Source organism: Scyliorhinus canicula, chromosome 27 (assembly GCF_902713615.1).
Source record: "Scyliorhinus canicula chromosome 27, sScyCan1.1, whole genome shotgun sequence".
NCBI lineage: Eukaryota > Metazoa > Chordata > Chondrichthyes > Carcharhiniformes > Scyliorhinidae > Scyliorhinus > Scyliorhinus canicula.
Genome location: NC_052172.1, coordinates 5,657,894 through 5,676,659, shown reverse-complemented (window position 1 = coordinate 5,676,659; position 18,766 = coordinate 5,657,894). Strand labels below are relative to the sequence as shown.

General features: G+C 44.0%; 1 protein-coding gene across 1 annotated transcript in view; it reads left to right on the top strand.

The window, feature by feature from the left end:
- The window catches only part of LOC119957790 (mitogen-activated protein kinase-binding protein 1-like), a 107,880-nt gene that overhangs the window by 59,524 nt on the left and 29,590 nt on the right, over nt 1–18,766 (top strand). The window contains exons 17-21 of the mRNA XM_038785880.1: nt 3,445–3,556; nt 9,551–9,614; nt 10,265–10,387; nt 12,152–12,267; nt 15,031–15,095. Of these exons, the coding sequence (XP_038641808.1) occupies nt 3,445–3,556; nt 9,551–9,614; nt 10,265–10,387; nt 12,152–12,267; nt 15,031–15,095 (480 nt within the window). The remainder of the gene's footprint in view (nt 1–3,444; nt 3,557–9,550; nt 9,615–10,264; nt 10,388–12,151; nt 12,268–15,030; nt 15,096–18,766) is intronic.

The following is an 18,766-nucleotide window of genomic DNA, read 5'->3' as shown; positions in this document are numbered from 1 at the left end:
AGGTGTCGTAGTCTGGCGACTAGGGGCTTTTCACAGTAACTTCATTGTAGTGTTAATGTAAGCCTGCTTGTGACACTAATGAAGATTATTATTATGTGCTTTAATTTTACATACTAATCTCTTGTGGATTCAAATAAACCACATATACTGGCGTTCCCTCATCAACTTTCCCAGTTACATCCTTGAAGAATTGTCAAGCATGATTTCACTTTCAGAAATCCATGCTGACTTTTCGATCCTGCCACTGTTTTCCAAGTGTTGTGCCATAAAATCTTTGATAATGGATTCTCAAATTTTCCCCACCACTGATGTCAGCCTTATTGGTCAACAATTCCCCGTTTTCTATCTCCTGCCATTTTTGAATAGTGGAGCTACATTAGCAATCTTCCGACCTGTAGGAACTATAATCTTGGAAGATGACCACCAATGCACCTGCTATTTCTAGAGCCACTTCCTCAGTACTCTGGGATATAAATTATCACCCTGGGCAATTACCGGCCTTCAATCCCATCAATTTCAACTGAAAGCAATGTAAATTCCTGCATGTGTACTGAACAGCCCTATCTCCGCTATTTCAACCCTTGCACTGAATTGTCACTTTTTCTGACATCCAGTACTGAATGAACAGAAATTTACTCCGACTAAATATTGTGAAGACTGAAGCCATTGTTCTTGGTCCCTGCCACTAACTCAATTCTTTAATGACTAACTCTGTCTCTCCACTAGCAACAATATGAGGCTTAAGCAGAGAATGTTGGATAAATTCAGCAGGTCTGGCAGCATCTATGGAGAGAGAGAAACAGAGTTAATGTTTCAGTATGACTCTTCAGAACTGAAGACAGGTCATATGGACTTGAAACGTAAACTCTGTTTCTCTCTCCACAGTTGCTGACAGACCTGCTGCTTTTATCCACCATTTTCTGTTTTTACTTCAGATTTCCAGCATCCATGGTATTTAGCTTTGATTTGAGGCTTAATCACAATTGTTCACAACCTTTTTTGTTCCCAAGTTTTGAACACATCCACGGCAGCAAATTTCCACCTATTTCTAACATTGCACAACTGTTCCACATCTCGGCTCATCTGCTGCTGAAACCCTTATTCATACCCTAGACCTATCTAGACTCCGCTATTTCAGTGGTTCACTGCCTATGTTCTACCCTGATAAACTCTGCGTTTTGTTTCTGAACTCCTACCAAGTCCCCTGAATCTTTCGCCCCTGTACTCCCTGACCCCACCCTGACCTATCTTGGCTTCTGGATAAGTTACACCTTGAATTTACTTTTTAAATTCTCATCCTTGTTGTTTTCAAATCCTCTGTGGCCAATATTCACCAGCCTTACTAGCCTCAAAGATACCTAAACACCTCTAATTCTAAAGTTAAAAGAAAAATGTTGGAAATACTCAACAGACTAGGAAATGTTTGTAAAGAGAAAAACAGACGTAATATTTCACATCTGTGACCGTCAAATTTTAGCCTCTTGAGCATCCTATTCATAATTGGCAACTGTGCCTTCAGCTGACTAGGCCCTAAGCTCTGGAACTCCCTCTCATTTTAAGCTGTTCCTTAAGACCTACCTCTTGACCAGGGCAGCACGGTGGCACAATGGTTAGCATTGCTCCTCATGGCGCCGAGGCCCCAGGTTCGATCCCGGCTTTGGGTCACTGTCCGTGTGGAGTTTGCACATTCTCCCCGTGTTTGCGTGGCTTTCGCCCCCACAACCCAAAGATGTGCAGTGTAGGTGATAAATTGCCCCTTAATTGGAAAAAATTAATTGGGTATTCTTTTTTTTAAATGAAAAAGAAAACCTACCTCTGACAACAGTCCTGTGAAGTGTCTTGGGACACACTTTGTATGAAAGGTATTATCTAAATCTGCAAGTTTATTGTATTGCAGACTTTAATAAATTAGGATGGGATTCTACTGGAGTGTGCAGCACTTTGGGGATCACCCCCACCAAATTTAAAAGGCAGCTGCAAGTAATGGCACATTTCAACGCCACAATGTTGTTCCAGTGCAGTTTGCGATCTGCACCCTCAGTTTATACAACTAAGCTATCTTTTGTTTTAATAACATTTTAGAGCACCCAGTCCTTTTTTCCAATTAAGGGACAATTTAGCATGGGCAATTTATCTACTCTGCATATCTTTTTGGATTGTGGGGGTGAGACCCACACTGACAAGGGGAGGTTGTGGGGGTGAGACACACACATATGCGGGGAGAATGTGGGGGTGAGATCTACAGACACTGGGAGAATGTGTAAACTCCACACGGACAGTGAGCCAGGACTGGATTAAACCTGGGTCCTTGGCACCGTGAGGCAGCAGTGCTAACCCTGCGCCACTGCGTTGCTCCGTCAACTAAGATATCTTCATTTGTCATTTTCACAGCTCCACATGTTCTGTACATCTGTTCTGATCAGCTCATCTGGCCACAGGTAGTTCAGTTTTCTAGGTTCATGTCTTTGTGTGCAGCTTATTTCCCTGCAACATCTGACCGCTCCCATCCCACCTAATTGATTCAAAGTAAATGATTGCTTGAGGTATTTTTGGCGAATTGAACCAAAGATTGAGCTGGGCTGCCCTCTGCAGTTTGACTAATGGAAGTCTTTGAATGCAAGCAAAATGTACATAAAATTGGTTTCAATAGCAGTTGAAAGGTTTAAAGAGAGTGTTTTTTTTTTCTTTTTTTTTAAATTTAGAGTACCCAATTCATTTTTTCCAATTAAGGGGCAATTTAGCATGGTCAATCCACCTAGCCTGCACATCTTTGGGTTGTGGGGGCGAAACCCACGCAAACACGGGGAGAACGTGCAAACTCCACACGGACAGTGACCCAGAGCCGGGATCGAACCTGGGACCTCGGCGCCGTGAGGCTGTAGGGCTAACCCACTGCGCCACCGTGCTGCCGTTAAAGAGAATGTTAACGTGGAAAACAACATTTTCTTGATCTTCAAGTGACAGTTAACTTCAGAATCATAGAATTTACAGTGCAGTATGAGGCCATTCGGCCCATCGAGTCTGCACCGGCCCTTGGAACAAGCACCCTACTTAAGCCCAGGCCTGTACTCTATCTCCGTAACCCAGTAACCCCACCTAACTTTTTTTTTGGAAACTAAGGAGCAATTTAGCATGGCCAATCCACCTAACCTGCACATCTTTGGACTGTGGTAGGAAACACACACAGACACGGGAAGAACGTGTAAATTCCACAATCTCCCACGGTCAGAATCGAACTTCGGGACCCTGGAGTTGTGAGGCAGCAGTGCTAACTACTGTACCACCATGCTGCCCGTACTTGTATACTGCCTGCATTTTATTGCATGAATGGCTTTTGAATTTTTTTTAGTAACGTGTTTTTTTTTAAACATTGAGAATTTCCTTGCAGCTATTTCACACTTTAGTTGAGGTACCTAGTATTGGTTTCTCTGCTTTGATTTCTAGGTTCAGATGGATCCCTCTGGAACGTTTGTAGCCACTAGTTGTTCTGACAAGACTATTTCCATCTTCGACTTCTACACTGGAGAATGTGTAGCCAGCATGTTTGGGCATTCAGGTTTGGCAACCTATAAACAAGAATTATTTAATTTTTACAATTGATCTTGTGTTGGATTTTTTTCTACGTATTTGTTCCTTAAACCCAGTAACTAAAATTGGCCTGCCCAGAGAGTGAGTGTGGCTTTTTGTTGGGAGCATGCCATCCCTGAAAGTGGAACTGGAAGCCGTGTTTCTACGATCTTCCAATTTTCCAAGCTATTACAATTTCCAAAAAGTGCTGGTGGTGTGTGATGCTGCAGAAGATGTTTTTGAACCTGCTGAAAAAGCTGCAGCTACAGATGGGCTGTTAAAAACATCTGTGGTCAAACAGGGAGGCTCTACATAGTGGTCAAAACCTTCCTGCCTAGCTACAGAAGACTTTCTTAAAGCACAAAGGTGGCACGGGGTTTTTTTCAAATTTAAATTTTCTTTATAACTATTTCACATAGTGGCTTCACTTTATTCACGTGTGTATCATTGTTATTTGTCAAGACTAACTTAGTCAGGGCTAAATATACTGGAAATCTCATGGTTGGCACACATTGATACTTACAGGAGAGTTGTGGGCATTTATTTTATTGTGGAAGAAAGTGCTTTTTTCCCTTCCGTATTTATTGAATGTTCTCCAATGTTGTACTCACCACTCTGAGACATGGCTGAATTTTCGGGCCATGAATTTTAAAAGAGATTGTCCGAGATCTCATGCAGCGAGGATAATTGAAATGTTGTCGGTGAACTCTTTGCCAGCCAGCAGCTTGAAATGGTGCCGCCCTTGAAGCACCGCCCTTTAGACCCCTCATTTTCTTACCTTGACTGACTGCCCCATCCGCACTCAGGACCCCAGGCCCTCCCACTTCAGTATTCCATACCCATGACCCCAGCCTCTGCCATCTCTTGGATACCTCTTCCATTCTTCCTTCACTCCTCCTGTCTCCCAGTTACACTCCATGTGTCCCCACCCCCACTGCTGACTCGTCTTTGCTGCAGCTCAGCCTCCATGCAAATGTTGTTCTCCTGCTCCCATGCTGTTCAGTTGAATGACATAATTGTACAATGCAGACTGGATCATGCCATCTTAAACCAATGTGAACTGAGGGCAGCATGATTCTCGTGCACTGCTGACTTTAACGTAAAGCCTCAACTTCAAGATAATGAGTATTAATGGAATGCAAAGTTATGAGAAGTATGAACCAGCCATAGGCTAGCGTGAGACTCAACACACCATTTATTTTCATCTCTGTATCTCATCCCACCATAGGGAAATCAATATTTTGCATCCTGTCTACCTAATCAGTAAATGTGAGCATTTTGAATAATGAGATTCTTCAAGGTTGTGGGATAGCTTCAAAATAAAATCTAATTGTATAGGTGAATTTTTCTGCATATTTTTACGCATTTGTTTTAAGAAGAATCTGCATGTTGCTAAGTATTGTGATTTAGTGTTTAAAAATGGCAAACGCCATATAACTATTAACAAATGATATTTGGGACTTCCGGTGGTGGTCATGGAATGAGCACATTAGGTGGCTGCTGCCCAGGGTTGGATTTTTTTTGGTCCCTCTTCCCCCCCCATTTTGTGGAGTGTTACACAGATGGGAAACGAAGGAACATTGAGAACGAGTGATCCTGTTTCGGTGGGGAATGTTTAAGACCTACCAAACGATGAGTGCAACAAACAAAGGGCAGCAGTCAGACCAGGAGGAGACTCAAGGTGAGACAGAGGAAAAGATGGCCGAGAGCTCTGACGTCGTTGCCCACACAATGATCAACGGAACAAAGTGAGTTTTTGACAGCTGAATTCCAGAAGCGGAGGAAGGTGGCTTCAGAAGACTTGGCTAGGGTGGCATAGCCGATCTGGGATGCCCTTCAGTTAGTGGGAGAAGATGGATGACCTGGAGAATCGCTTGAGGAGGCAGATTCTCAGGATCATGGGGCTGCCTGAAGGAATTCAGGGAACACAGGCCACCAAGTATGTGGCTAGGATGCATTCTCGGCAGGTAATATTGTTAGCGGATCCTGCAGGCAAATATGTTATGGTGAGCGGGAGATTAGAGGGTGCTGGTGAATTTTTTTTAATGAATTTTAAAGTACCAAATTCATTTTTTCCCCCAAAAAGGGACAATTTAGCATATCCAATCCACCTATCCTGCACATCTTTGTGTTGTGACGATGAGGCCCACTCGTACACGGGAAAATGTGCAAGCTACGCACAGACAGTGACCCAGGCCTGGGATTGAACCTGTGAAATTGTGAGGCAGCAGTGCTAACCACTGCACCACCGTGCCGCCTGTTACTGGTGAATTATATCACCCCCCAACTAGAACGATGCAGAATTAGTGTTAGTGAAGAATCCGGAACTGGGGGAGAAGGAGAAGGATTTACATATGGTTCTTGATCTTAAGGGAGATCAGTCGTACCCTAAGTTCCTAAAGGTGTTGGTAATGGCAAAGAGATTGCTGGGGTTTATGTAGCGAATGGGAGGGGTGGAGGCCGAGGGCAAAGGAATTTTTGTTCTTTGGGCCTGTACACCGGGTGTCTTTATTTTTGTGCCTGACAAGACGTTGCTGATGGGGGTTGTTGGGATGGAATATTTGGCGATTGTGGTGTCCAATCACTAGCTGCATCTGGTAGACCTGCGTGTGGAAAGGAAGGGTTCCCAGCGGCTGCAGTGGAGGCTAGATGTGTAGCTGTTGTCTGATAAGGGGATCTGCGAAATGATAGTTTCGTATAGCCACCCCTATGTGGAGCTAAATAGGACGGACGAAGTTTCAGCCCCGGTAGTGTGGGAAGCACTGAAGGCGGTGATCAGAGGGGAGTTTATTTCAATCCAGGCGCATGGAGAGAAAGGGAAACATCAAAGATTAGTGGAGGCCGTTTTGGAGGTGGATCGGAGGTACTCGGCAGCCCCTGAGGAGGCGTTGCTAAAGGGGCGGAAGAAGCTCCAGATGGTATGAGTTTATGTCTATGGGAAAGGCAGTGGCCGGGTCAGGGATGATGTATGAATATGGGGGGAAAGACTATCGCAGTGGTGCGCATGCGGCCCGCCAAAGGTCTTTATGCGGCCCACCAAGTCATTAAAAAAAAAATTTTAAATTTAAAAAAAAAAAATTTTTTTTTTTTAAGGTTAATGGGGGGGGGGGGGGGGGGGGCTGTTGGGTTACTTACTGGTATAGGGTGGATACGTTGACTTGAGTAGGGTGATCATTGCTCGGCACAACATCGAGGGCCGAAGGGCCTGTTCTGTGCTGTACTGTTCTATGTTCTATATGAGGCGCCCAGAATCATAACCGGGTGAAGTAATTATTTTACTTAATGTACTATGCGGCCCTTTAAAATTGTGAATTTCTGAATGTGGCCCTTGCACGGAAAAGTTTGCCCACCCCTGGACTATCGGGATGCTTGTGCATCAGTTGAGGCGGCAGGTGGCGGCAAGGGAAATTAGTCGGATGAAAAATTTGACTGAGTCGGGGGAGGTTAACAGGGTTTTTGAGGCCTTTTACCGTAAGTTGTACACTTCGGGGTGGTTGGATATTAGACTGGAATTACCGGAAGGGGAAGATGCAAGGGTTGGTGCCCTGATCGGACTGGAGGATGTAATGGGGCGCATGGGTTCCATGGAGTCCTGGACCGGGTCCAGACAGGTTCAGAGTGTTTTTAAAAGTTTGGCACTGAATTGGGATATATAATGAGTCAGTCAGTAAGTTGGGGGGGGGGGGGCTTATTTTAAAAAAGGTTGCCGAATGTGCTGGCAATGTGTAGAGGTCTGTGTGCCGGGGGTGATAGGGTTTGTGAAGGGGTGGTAGCTGTCAGCGAACATTAGAAGGCGATTGAATGTGATCCCGATGACCCCACAGGGCCAGGAAATGGAGGTGATCATGTCTTTGGATGCGGAGAAAGCGTTTGACCAGGTTGAGTGGGCCTATTTCTTTTTTGAGATGTTGGGACAGTTTGGGTTTGGGCAGGAATTCTTAGATTGGGTTAGGTTGTTGTATAGGGCTCCTACAGTGTGCACAAACAACGTTAATTCTGGGTGTTTTGGTCTGCACCGGGGAACGCGGTGGGGTTAGGCTAGGGATCTGTTTGTGTGGGAGGTGGTCGGGATGTTTGAAGAGTTGGGAGAGCTAGAGGTGGAGAACGGGTTTTAGTATCTGCTTCCACAACCACCCTTGGTAACGCATTCCAGGCACATTAAACTTGCTCGGTGGGTGGACCACATGAAAAAATAATAAACTTTGCCTCTCCCAACTTTTAAAAAAAAAAATAATTTTTATTGAAATTTTTTACAGAAAATATAACAACAAACAATGAAAAGCAACAATAAAACACCATAATAACTGTAACACCCCAAGACCGTAGCAACGCATGTATCTCACCCCCCCCCCCCCCCCCCCCAAACCCAGTATACAACAAGAGAACTTAAAAATAAATTAAAATAAACTAAACATAGTCAACCAGGTTGCTGCTGCTGCTGAGCCTCTCCCAACTTTTAATCTCACCACACGCACCCAGGACAGGGTACACAAGACAGGAAACTGCACTCTCCTTAACTACACGTGGAATTTCAGCTCACTTGTCCGATTGCATTCAAGTAATTTGCATTCATGTAATATGCCATTTAAACGCAGTGCATGCCCAGTGTCTGGTAAGGACTGAATTGACATTTTATGCAAGGTTTTCCCTGCAGGCTTCAGAATACTGATGTTGGGAAATGCTGCATTAGCGGCTGATGGGAACACCACGATCCTTAGCTCTGCAGCCCTTCTGACACCCGCCCGTGACCCACCCACCGGTCGGGACTGGAATTTGAAAATCCCTGATCTGAAAGGTGCACTGCAGCAACTCTCCATGGCTCCTAAGGCACCTTCCAAACCACAGATGCTACCATCTAGAAGGACATGGGCAGTAAACACATGGGAACACCAGCACCTGGAAGTTCTGTTCCAAAGTCACTCACCATCCTGTCTTGGAAATACATTGTTGTTCTTCACTGTTGCTAGATCAAAATCCTGGACAGCATTAACAGCATTGGGTATACTCGTGCCTCAGGGATTGCAACATTCTCCCAGTATCTGCTTGGGTTTCCTCCCGGGTGCTCCGGTTTCCGCCCACTGTCCAAAGATGTAGAGGTTAGGTGGATTGGCCAAGATAAATTGCCCTTAGTGTCCAAAAAAAAAAGTTAGGTAGGGTTATGGGGATAGAGTGAAGGTGTGGGCTTAGGTAGGGTGTTCTTTCCAAGGGCTGGTGCAGACTCAATGGGCCTACTGGGAACCTGCACTGTAAGTTCTATGATTGCATTCATTTTGGGTCTCGAAATCTGAACTGACCACTTTCCTTGGGAGAGTGCTCAGAGGGGATTTTTCTGTGGGTAAGTAACATGCCCGCCACTGAGCTTTTTGTTTAGGATGTGATTGAGGATTCAATTTAGGATTTATAAACTGCTCATCAGGAAGTAAAATCTCTGCCTACCACAGCAATTGGCAGGTTTTCTCATTTAAATCTGACCTGAGATTTTATTTTGGTTTACATGTTTTATCCTGAGAAATCCAGCATTGTTCAAGTATTGAAGTCCAGGGTCTGAATTTTCCAGCCATTCACGCTGGCGGGATATTCCAGTCCCGCCAATGTTATTCCGGTGGTGAGAGCTGCATTCAGCGGGAATCCCCATTGACAACAGCAGGACCAGAAGACCCCACCGCTGGTCCGTGGCAGGCCTTCACCGTGAAACACACAGCGGGTTATGTGGAAAGTCCTGCCCCAGATCCATAACTAAGTGGTGTGTCCCTGCAGATTGTAAAGATAGTGCTTCATTTTGAAATCTGATGGAATTGTGTTTAAAAATGAATAAAATTCAAGGAGCAATTTGCGACTGTCTGCACTGAACTTTAATGTGATGTCTCTAGATCTTCAGAAACCATAAACTGTTGCATGTAGTTTGAATTCAGTAATGATGCAGACTGATTACCAAAAAATATACAAAGATTGTAAAACAAATTTTTATTTTATTCCATCCTAGAAATTGTAACAGGCATGAAATTTAGCAATGACTGCAAGTATCTAATCACAGTTTCAGGAGACAGGTGAGTACTTTCTACTGGGCTATCTGGCATTTACTTTTGGGAGGCAATCCAGGTGACTTGTGTTTTGGTTGTAAATAGCTATTGAAAGGCCCTAATCTTTGTAGGTCAACATGTCAGGCGCATGTGCAATGTGTAACTTCTTCCACAGCCACTCAACAATAACCTGACAATTGGGAGGCTGAAGTGCTGTCTTTAGTCGTGGCATGTTTCCACTGTGAAATATGTGTCTGAGAAAACACATCCTCCCTGTCTTTTATTTTACCTCCATCATTAATCTGTCACGCTGATATAGTCTTCATCACATTGGGAAGCAAAGTTCTGTCTTATTCTACAGCAATTCAAATGACAATATTACTGAGGTTTGTGTAGTGCCATTAACATATGGGCTTCCATTTGTCATAGCCATTATCACAATTCCTCTGGATCCTCTCATTCTTCTTCTCAACTACTAAGTGTATTTATCATAGTTCTTGTATGTCAGACTAAATTTCTGTTCCATACAAATGCTATGAAGAAAATTAACTTTCATAACCACCTAGCAACTCAATATTGTGACACTTTCTAATCTTGACTGCAATATTATTAAAGTAATAATTGGTACTTTTACTGAATATTCCAAGATTTTTCTTATTCAATTTTCTAACCCACAGTTGCATTTTCATGTGGCGCTTGGACTCTCAGTTGACAAATTGCATGAGACATCGTCTCTCTGAAATTAAACAGGTTGCTAAAAAGGACAAGATACCACCAACCAAGGCACCTGCACCAATCAGGTATATTTATTAGAACTGCTCTCTGACTTGCACGTACTTCAGATATTGGCATTTAAAAAATCGGACAGCTCTTTTTTAAATTTACAAGTCCTTATTTCAAGATACGAAATTTGATAACCCAGTCCTGTAGCACACAGTGCAATGAGTTTTCAAATACTTGCACATATCGAATGCTGGTTCACCTGGAATTTTGGGTATAATTCTGGGGGTAGACAGGAAAAACTTGTTTCCCCTCGCTTAGGGATTAATTATTAGTAGGCAAAGACTTGAAGTGATTGGGATGTTATCCCAGGTATGTATCCATATATTTATTAGTGTGGGTTCAATCCGATCTCGATGACAAAAGTAAAAAAAGGCTTGTTTGTATAGTGCCTTTCATGGCCTCAGGGTATTCCAATGCACTTTACAATCAATCGAGTATTCTTAAGGCATAGCCACTGTTTTAATGCAGCCAATTTATGCATAACAATCTCCCACAGATAATCTCCCACCTGTGATAATCAGATATCATGTTTATGATGCTTGGAGGATTAAGAATTGTCATGACCCCTTTATGGACTGACCTCATTAACACTATACCCTGTATGCTTCATCTGATGCCAGTGCTTATGTAGTTACATTGTATATGTTGTGTTGCCCTATTATGTATTTTCTTTTATTCTCTTTTCTTCCCATGTACTTATGATCTGTTGAGCTGCTCGCAGAAAAATACTTTTCACTGTACCTCGGTACACGTGACAATAAACAAATCCAATCCAATCCAGGAGGAACTGTCTCCTTTTAAAAAAAAAAAAAAATGTTATGGATTCACTTGTTTCACATGAGAGGACATATGAGGCGTCAATGTAATATCTTGCCTGAAAGACAAAACCTTCATCTGTGCGGAACACCGAAGTGTCAGTCTTCGTTTTATTCTCCAGTCTTCAGCGTGTAAAGGTGCTACCCACTGAGGAATAGCTGACAAAGTTAGGACTCTGAACTACATACTGCTGCTATAACGCTGCACACATGGTGCTTTGGTATTCTCCATATGCCACCATGTGCATTTGTATAGCTGTATACCCAGTGCAGCATTTAGGCCTTTTTTGGAATGCCCTTGTGGTTGCAAAATTGATAAGATTAGTAAATCCCACATGGAGGTGGCATGGTAGCACAGTGCTTAGCACTGCAGCCTCACAGCGCCAGGGACCCGAGTTCAATTCCGTCCTTGTCCACCACTATTCACGTAATGGTAGAGTGGGAGATGTGCAGGACCATGAATGTGGTTACAGATTGTGGTTGAATGCAATTTTATTGCTGCTGATGATCCACAGTGCTTCATATATGCCCAGTGTTGAGCTGCTAGATGTCTTCTAAGGGGTGGCACAATGGTTAACACTGCTGCCTCACCGCTCCAGTGACCTGTGTTCAATTCTGGCCTCGGGTGATTGTGTGGAGTTTGCACTTTCCCCTTGTGTCTGCGTGGGTTTCCTCCGGGTGCTCCGGTTTCCTCCCACAGTCCAAAGATGTGTAGGTTAGGTGGATTGGGCATGCTACATTACCCGTTGGTGTCCAGGGATATCTAGGGATAGAGCAGGGAAGTGGCTTTGGGCACAACATCGAGGGCCGAAGGGCCTGTTCTGTGCTGTACTGTTCTAATTCTAATTCTCCATCACAGAAGGTCGGTGCAGACTTGATTGGCCAAATGGCATCCTTCTGCACTAGGGATTCTATGTATCCTGTGGATAGAAAGGCTTTATTTTCAATATTTAATCTTTGTTCTAGGAGAGAGACCTTTATGGTGCGAAAGTTAACTTCAGAGGATCAGGAAGATGATATGAGCGAGGAGGATGCAGAGGATGAGTCGTTCCAGACCCCTCTAAAAGAGCAGATGGACAGAGGTAGGGGCTGCTGTGTATGTACTATACAGTACATGGATATGTACCCTCTCCAAAGTGAATACCTCAAAGGCTTCATATTTTAATATTTGTATTACACCTTTCTTGACCACACGATATCCCTAACTGCATTAGAACTAATTCAGTACTTTTAATGTATGTTGTAATGTGGGAAATGTAGTGGCTAATTTCGCACTGCAAGCTTGAACAAACAATGTGGTAATGACCAGATAATCTGTTTTTCTGGTTTTGATTTAAGGGATAAACATCAGCCAAGGCACTGTGCTCCTCTTTGAAATAGTCATGTGATTTTTATTTCCCACCTGAGAGGGCAGACGGGGTTCCTATGATCTTTGTGTCATCAGCAAATTTAGCAAACCGTTCCTGATACGACAAACTCTTCATTCCAGGGATCATTCTTGTGAACCTCCTCTGGACCCTTTCCAAGGCCCCAGCACATCCTTCCTTAGATACGGGGCCCAAAACTGCTCACAATACTCCAAATGGGGTCTGACCAGAGTCTTGTATAGCCTCAGAAGTACATCCCCGTCTTGTATTCTAGCCCTCCCGACATGAATGTTAACATTGCATTTGCCTTCCTAATTGCAGACTGAACCTGCACGTTAACCTTAAGAGAATCTTGACCAAGGACTCGCAAGTCCTTTTGTGCTTCTGATTTCCTAAGCATTTCCCCATTTAGAAAACAGTCTATACCTCCATTCCTCCTTCCAAAGTGCATAACCTCACATTTTTCCACATTGTATTCCATTTTCCACTTCTTTGCCCACTCTCCTAGCCTGTCCAAGTCCTTCTGCAGCCCTCCTGCTCCCTCAATACTACGTATCGCTCTAAACATTCAACTGAAGGAGCAATGCTCTGAAAGTGTTTGAAATAAACCTGTTGGACTTTAACCTTGTGTTGTAAGACCTCTTACTATGCTCACCCCAGTCCAACGCCGGCATCTCCACGTTATCCCTCTAAGGATCTTTGTATCATCTGCAAACTTAGCAACAGTCCCTTCAGTTCGTTCTTCCAGATCTTTATTATATTGTGAAAAGTTGTGCTCCCAGCACCGACCCCTGAAACACACCACTAGTCACCGGCTGCCTTCCTGAAAAAGACCCCTTTATCTCTACTCTCTGCCTTCTGCCAGTCAGCCAATCCTCTATCCATGCCAGGATCTTACCATTAACACAATGGGCTCTTAACTTATTTAACAGTCTCCTATGTGGCACCTTGTCAAAGGCCTTCTGGAAATCTAAATAAATCACGTCCACTGGTTCTCCTTTGTCTAACTTCCTTGTTACTTCCTCAAAGAACTCTAACAGACATGACCTCCCCTTGACGAAGCCGTGCTGACTCATCGTGCACTTTCAATTACTCCGCGATTTCATCTTTAATAATGGACTCTAAAGTCTTACCAATGATCAAAGTCAGGCTAACCGACCTATAATTTCCCGCCTTCTGCCTGCCTCCCTTCTTAAACAGCGGTGTTACATTAGCCACTTTCCAGTCCTCTGGGACCCTCACTGCCACCAGTGATTCCTGAAAGATCACCACCAATGCCTCCACAATCTCCTCGGCTATCTCTTTTAGAACCCAAGGGTGTAGTCCATCCAGTCCAGATGATTTATCCACCTTCAGATGTTTCAATTTCCCCAGAACCACCTTCTTGGTGATGGCCGCTGCACTCACCTGTGCCCCCTGATTCTCCTGGAGCTCTGGCATCCCACTGGTATCTTCCACCGTGAAGACTGATGCAAAGTAACTATTCAGTTCCTCTGCCATTTCTTTGTTTCCTATTATTACTTCTCCAGCCATAAGTCTCGGGAACCTGTCAGTCCAGAAGTCCAATAATTTGCTCTGTACCACTTCTCCGGTCATTCTGATTTCCTTGAGCCCTTCCCTCCCTTCCATTTCCTGATTTACAGCTATTTCTGGGATGTTACTTGATTTCTCTATAGTGATGGAGAATTAGAATTAGAACAGTACAGCACAGAACAGGCCCTTCGGCCCTCGATGTTGTGCCGAGCAATGATCGAGGGCCGAATGATCGAGAAGCAGTGGTATAGTGATATTGTCACTGGACTAATAATCCAGAGACCCCACCATGGCCAATGGTGAAAATTGAATATGATAAAAATATGGAATTAGAAGTCTGATGGCCATGAAACCATTGAAAGTTGTCGTAAAAGCCCATCTGGTTCACTAATGTCTGTTTTAGGGAAGGAAATTTACCATCCTTAACCTGGTCTGGCCTTTGACTCAATGCCCACAGTGATGTGGTTGACTCTTCAATACCCTTTGAAATGAGATGGCAAGGCAAGCTACTTTGTTCAAGGGCAGTAAGTGCTGGCCCAGCCAGCAAGGCCCACACCCCATGAATAAATTACCAATGCAAAATGCATGTTCTCCTATCTCTTAATTTTCCATTATTAATTCCACAGATTCTCCTTTCTATCGTATCTACGCTTACTTTTCTTCTTTAAATAGCCATAGAAACACTTGCTATCCGTCTTTGAATGCCTCCCTTATTCTGTGAAGAATCCTAAGAACACATGATACAACCATAGAGTTGACAATACAAGAAATGTTTCATCCACTTCCTGTCGTAGGGATGCCAGCTCTTTATTAGAGCAATCCAAACGCAATCCTACTGCTCCATGCTTTCCTCACATCCCTGTATTTTCCTTGGTTTCAAATGTTATTACAACCTTTGAGTGCTGAAAAATATTTTTCTACCATTTTTGTTGCACAATCTTGCAGATAAGACTGAAAATGCTGTGCTCCTGAAGACGAATGGGAAACTTCCATTGTGGGCAAAGAGACTGGTAAGCTCCTAATTTTAGCTGGAAAGCATGGCAGCCTTCCCTTTTTACAAACAAAGTTACCCTTTGAGATACAGTAAAGAAAATCTGCTCAAATGATGCACTACTTCCTTTTGGAAAACAGCCCTTTCCCAGGCCTCCGATTAACGCAGTGCTGGAGTTAGTATGGCTATATGTTGATTCATGATCAGAATATTGATACTGGGGTACAGATAGGAAAGTCGATTGGAGACCATTTTCAGATCAGCTATAATCTTATTGAATGGTTTTGCAGGTTTAAAGGGCCATATGGCCTACCCCTCCTAAATCCTGTGAAGGAGCGAGGGAGAAATTGTGAATGAAGATCATATCTTTCTGAAGCAAATTGTGTAACAGCTTGTACATTGGATTGTGCACAGCTTCTTGATGCTTTTTGTTTAGTGTTTTACCTTGCTGTAAACAGGAAAGGAATGATTTGCTAGATTTTGATGTGATATGCAAAGTTTACCGATTATAGCAGTACACTGGTTTCTTGAATAACCTGCTGCACCAATTCAGCTAACAAGTATGTGACTTGCATCCAGATGAAAAGTTTTGTTGGAGTAGTGAGTGTATGTTTAAAATGTTCAAGAGCTGTGAAGAGAGCTGTCAGTTTTGTAGAAGGGTCATTGAGACTCAACATTCACTCAGTTTCTCGCCACAGATGCTTGATCTGCTGAATTTATCCTGCAGTTTTTGTTTTTATTATATCAAAGAGACATGTATGTGTTGGTAGCATAAAAATTCAATGATGTGGATTTTTTCAACTAAACGTTACTATTTTTTTAGAACAGCACAGAACAGGCCCTTCGACCCTCGATGTTGTGCCGAACAATGATCACCCTACTCAAACCCACGTATCCACCCTATACCCGTAACCCAACAACCCCCCCCCCCCCTTAACCTTACTGTTTAGGACACTACAGGCAATTTAGCATGGCCAATCCACCTAACCCGCACATCTTTGGACTGTGGGAGGAAACCGGAACACCCGGAGGAAACCCACGCACACACGGGGAGGACGTGCAGACTCCGCACAGACAGTGACCCAGCCGGGAATCGAACCTGGGACCCTGGAGCTGTGAAGCATTTATGCTAACCACCATGCTACCGTGTTGCTCATATTATTGCCCATACTATTGTCCTGAATTATTTCCCCATCGCTTCTCTAGAGGTATGGAGTTGTGCAGAGTTGCAATTGTGTTGTCAAATGAGAGAATTCATATTTGAACCAAGGCAGTATCCTTGACTCATATTTTTTAGTCTTGGGAGGGACTAACAGCTGAGTATCATTCTACACCTCTTTGTACTTTACACCCATAAACTGCATTGTTATTGAATGGGAGTCCTGGCTTCTTTTGGGTCCCTAAAGCTGAGGCATTGAGGCTGAAATGGATGACCCAATCAACCATGTTACGTGGTTGCTGCTGTGTCCCCCCCCCCCCCCCCCCCAAAACACTCGCCCGTCTTGACGTCATAGAGATCTACAGCACAGAAAAGGTCTTTCAGTTCACCACAACTGCCCCGGTCAAAAAGAACCACCTAAGTATTTGAATCCCATTTTCCAGTACTTGGCCTATAGCCTTTTATTTCTTGACATCGCAAGTGCACATCTAGTAAATGCTTTGACGATCTCTGCCTCCGCCACTCTTTCAGGCAGTGAGTTCCAGACTTCCAGCACACCCTGGGTGAAAATGTTTCTCCTCACATTCTTCTTATTTTGAATGTAGGATTTTTGATATATTGGATTATAAGTATTTGGTGAAAGGGCAGCACGGTGGCACAGTGGTTGGCATTGCTGCCTACGGCGCTGAGGACCCGGGTTCGAATCCCGGCCCTGGGTCACTGTCCGTGTGGAGTTTGCACATTCTCCCCGTGTCTGCGTGGGTTTCACCCCCACAACCCAAAAGATTGGCCACTCTAAATTGCCCCTTAATTGGAAAAAATAATTGGGTACTCTAAATTTATTAAATAAATTTTTTAAAAGTATTTGGTGAAGTAAGGATTAAAAGCCTGCGTTAGTGTGTGTTTGACTGCTGAAGTCATGTTTTTTAAAAGAATCTTGGTTTGAAAGACAACAAAGGTTTTAGGAGCCAGAGGTGCAATTAACCATCGTTATTAGCTAAGGCAAATGCAATTTTGTTTTGATTAAGGGATTCCCTGGAGAGTTAATTAGATTTTAACTTGGTGAGATGATGTCATTGCTGGGTGGCGCTAAGGCTTTTTGAGAAAGCATTTTTTCAGTTGCGTTCTGATCTGGCTGAAGGTGTGCACAGTGAAACAATCCTGCTCTGTGTGAGTTCGTTAAAAGAGATTAACTGCATTTAAAGTAGTGCAGACTTGTCTGAGGACAATGGATACTTGAAACAAGCCAATTGAAAACAGCTTTAGAAGACATCTAGCCAGAACTTCGGCAGGGGTTTGGACCAAAGTTAGATCTGTTCAATAAAGCAGTGTCATAGATCATAGAATTTCCAGTGCAGAAGGAGGCCATTCGGCCCATCGAGTCTGCACCGGCTCTTGGAAAGAGCACCCTACCTAAGTCCACACCTCCACCATATCCCCATAACTCAGTAACCCCATCCAGCACGAAGGGCAATTTTAGACACGAAGGGCAATTTAGCATGGCCAATCCACCTAACCTGTACATCTTTGGACTGTGGGAGGAAACCGCAGCACCCGGAGGAAACCCACACGTTCACGGGAGAATGTGCAGCCTCTGCACAGAGAATGACCCAAGCCGGGAATCAAAGCTGGGACCCTAGAGCTGTGAAGCAATTGTGCTAATCACAATGCTACCGTGCTGCCCTGTCAAGAGATCTCTTTCTCAAAGAATAATTCTAAAGCAAATATTCTCTGCCATTCTTGTTTAAGATGGATTGAGAGTCTATTTTCTTGTCTAAGTGGGAATAAATTTAGCAATTAAGGGTGTTGTATTCACTGAGGATGGGACGTTTCGGCGTGGCCAGTTCGGCGTGGCCGATTCGGCGGGGTCAGTTTGGCGTAGCCGATTGGATGGGACGTTTCGGCGTGGCCGATTCGGCGGAGGAGTTTTTCGGCGGAGGGACGGAAATTTATTTTAAAATCTATGCTACCGCTTCCCATTGAGAGTCTACTGGGGGCCGGGGGAGAGGTCAGACCCCCGTAGACTCTCAATGGGAAGCGCTAGCATAGATTTTTAAATAAATTTAAAACCCCCATCGTGGATCTAATTAAAACAGTGTCAATTTCAGCGGCCGGAGAGGGAAGCTGCTCTCTCACTGAAGCAATCAGCGGCCGCTGAAATTGACACTGCCTGCTGCTCTCTCTCTCCAATCCAACTTTTAAGTTTTAATGTTTCTGATTGGAGGGAGAGAGCAGTGGGCAGTGTCAATTTCAGCGGCCGCTGATTGCTTCAGTGAGAGAGCAGCTTCCCTCTCCGGATCAAAGTGAGCCGGCCGCTGAAATTGACACAATTGACAGTTGGGGTCCATAAGCTCCCCCGCGGAGCACCAAACCGGGTCTGACTTTATACAGCCGGTGTTACTGAAGATATTGTGACTTTACACAATGTGTTAAGTCAGACAGCAGTGTAGATCACTGGGCAGCTGCTTCAATACTTTCAGTAACACCGGCTTTCTTTAAGAGTTTAATGTTGGTGCCTTTCTTTAAGAGAC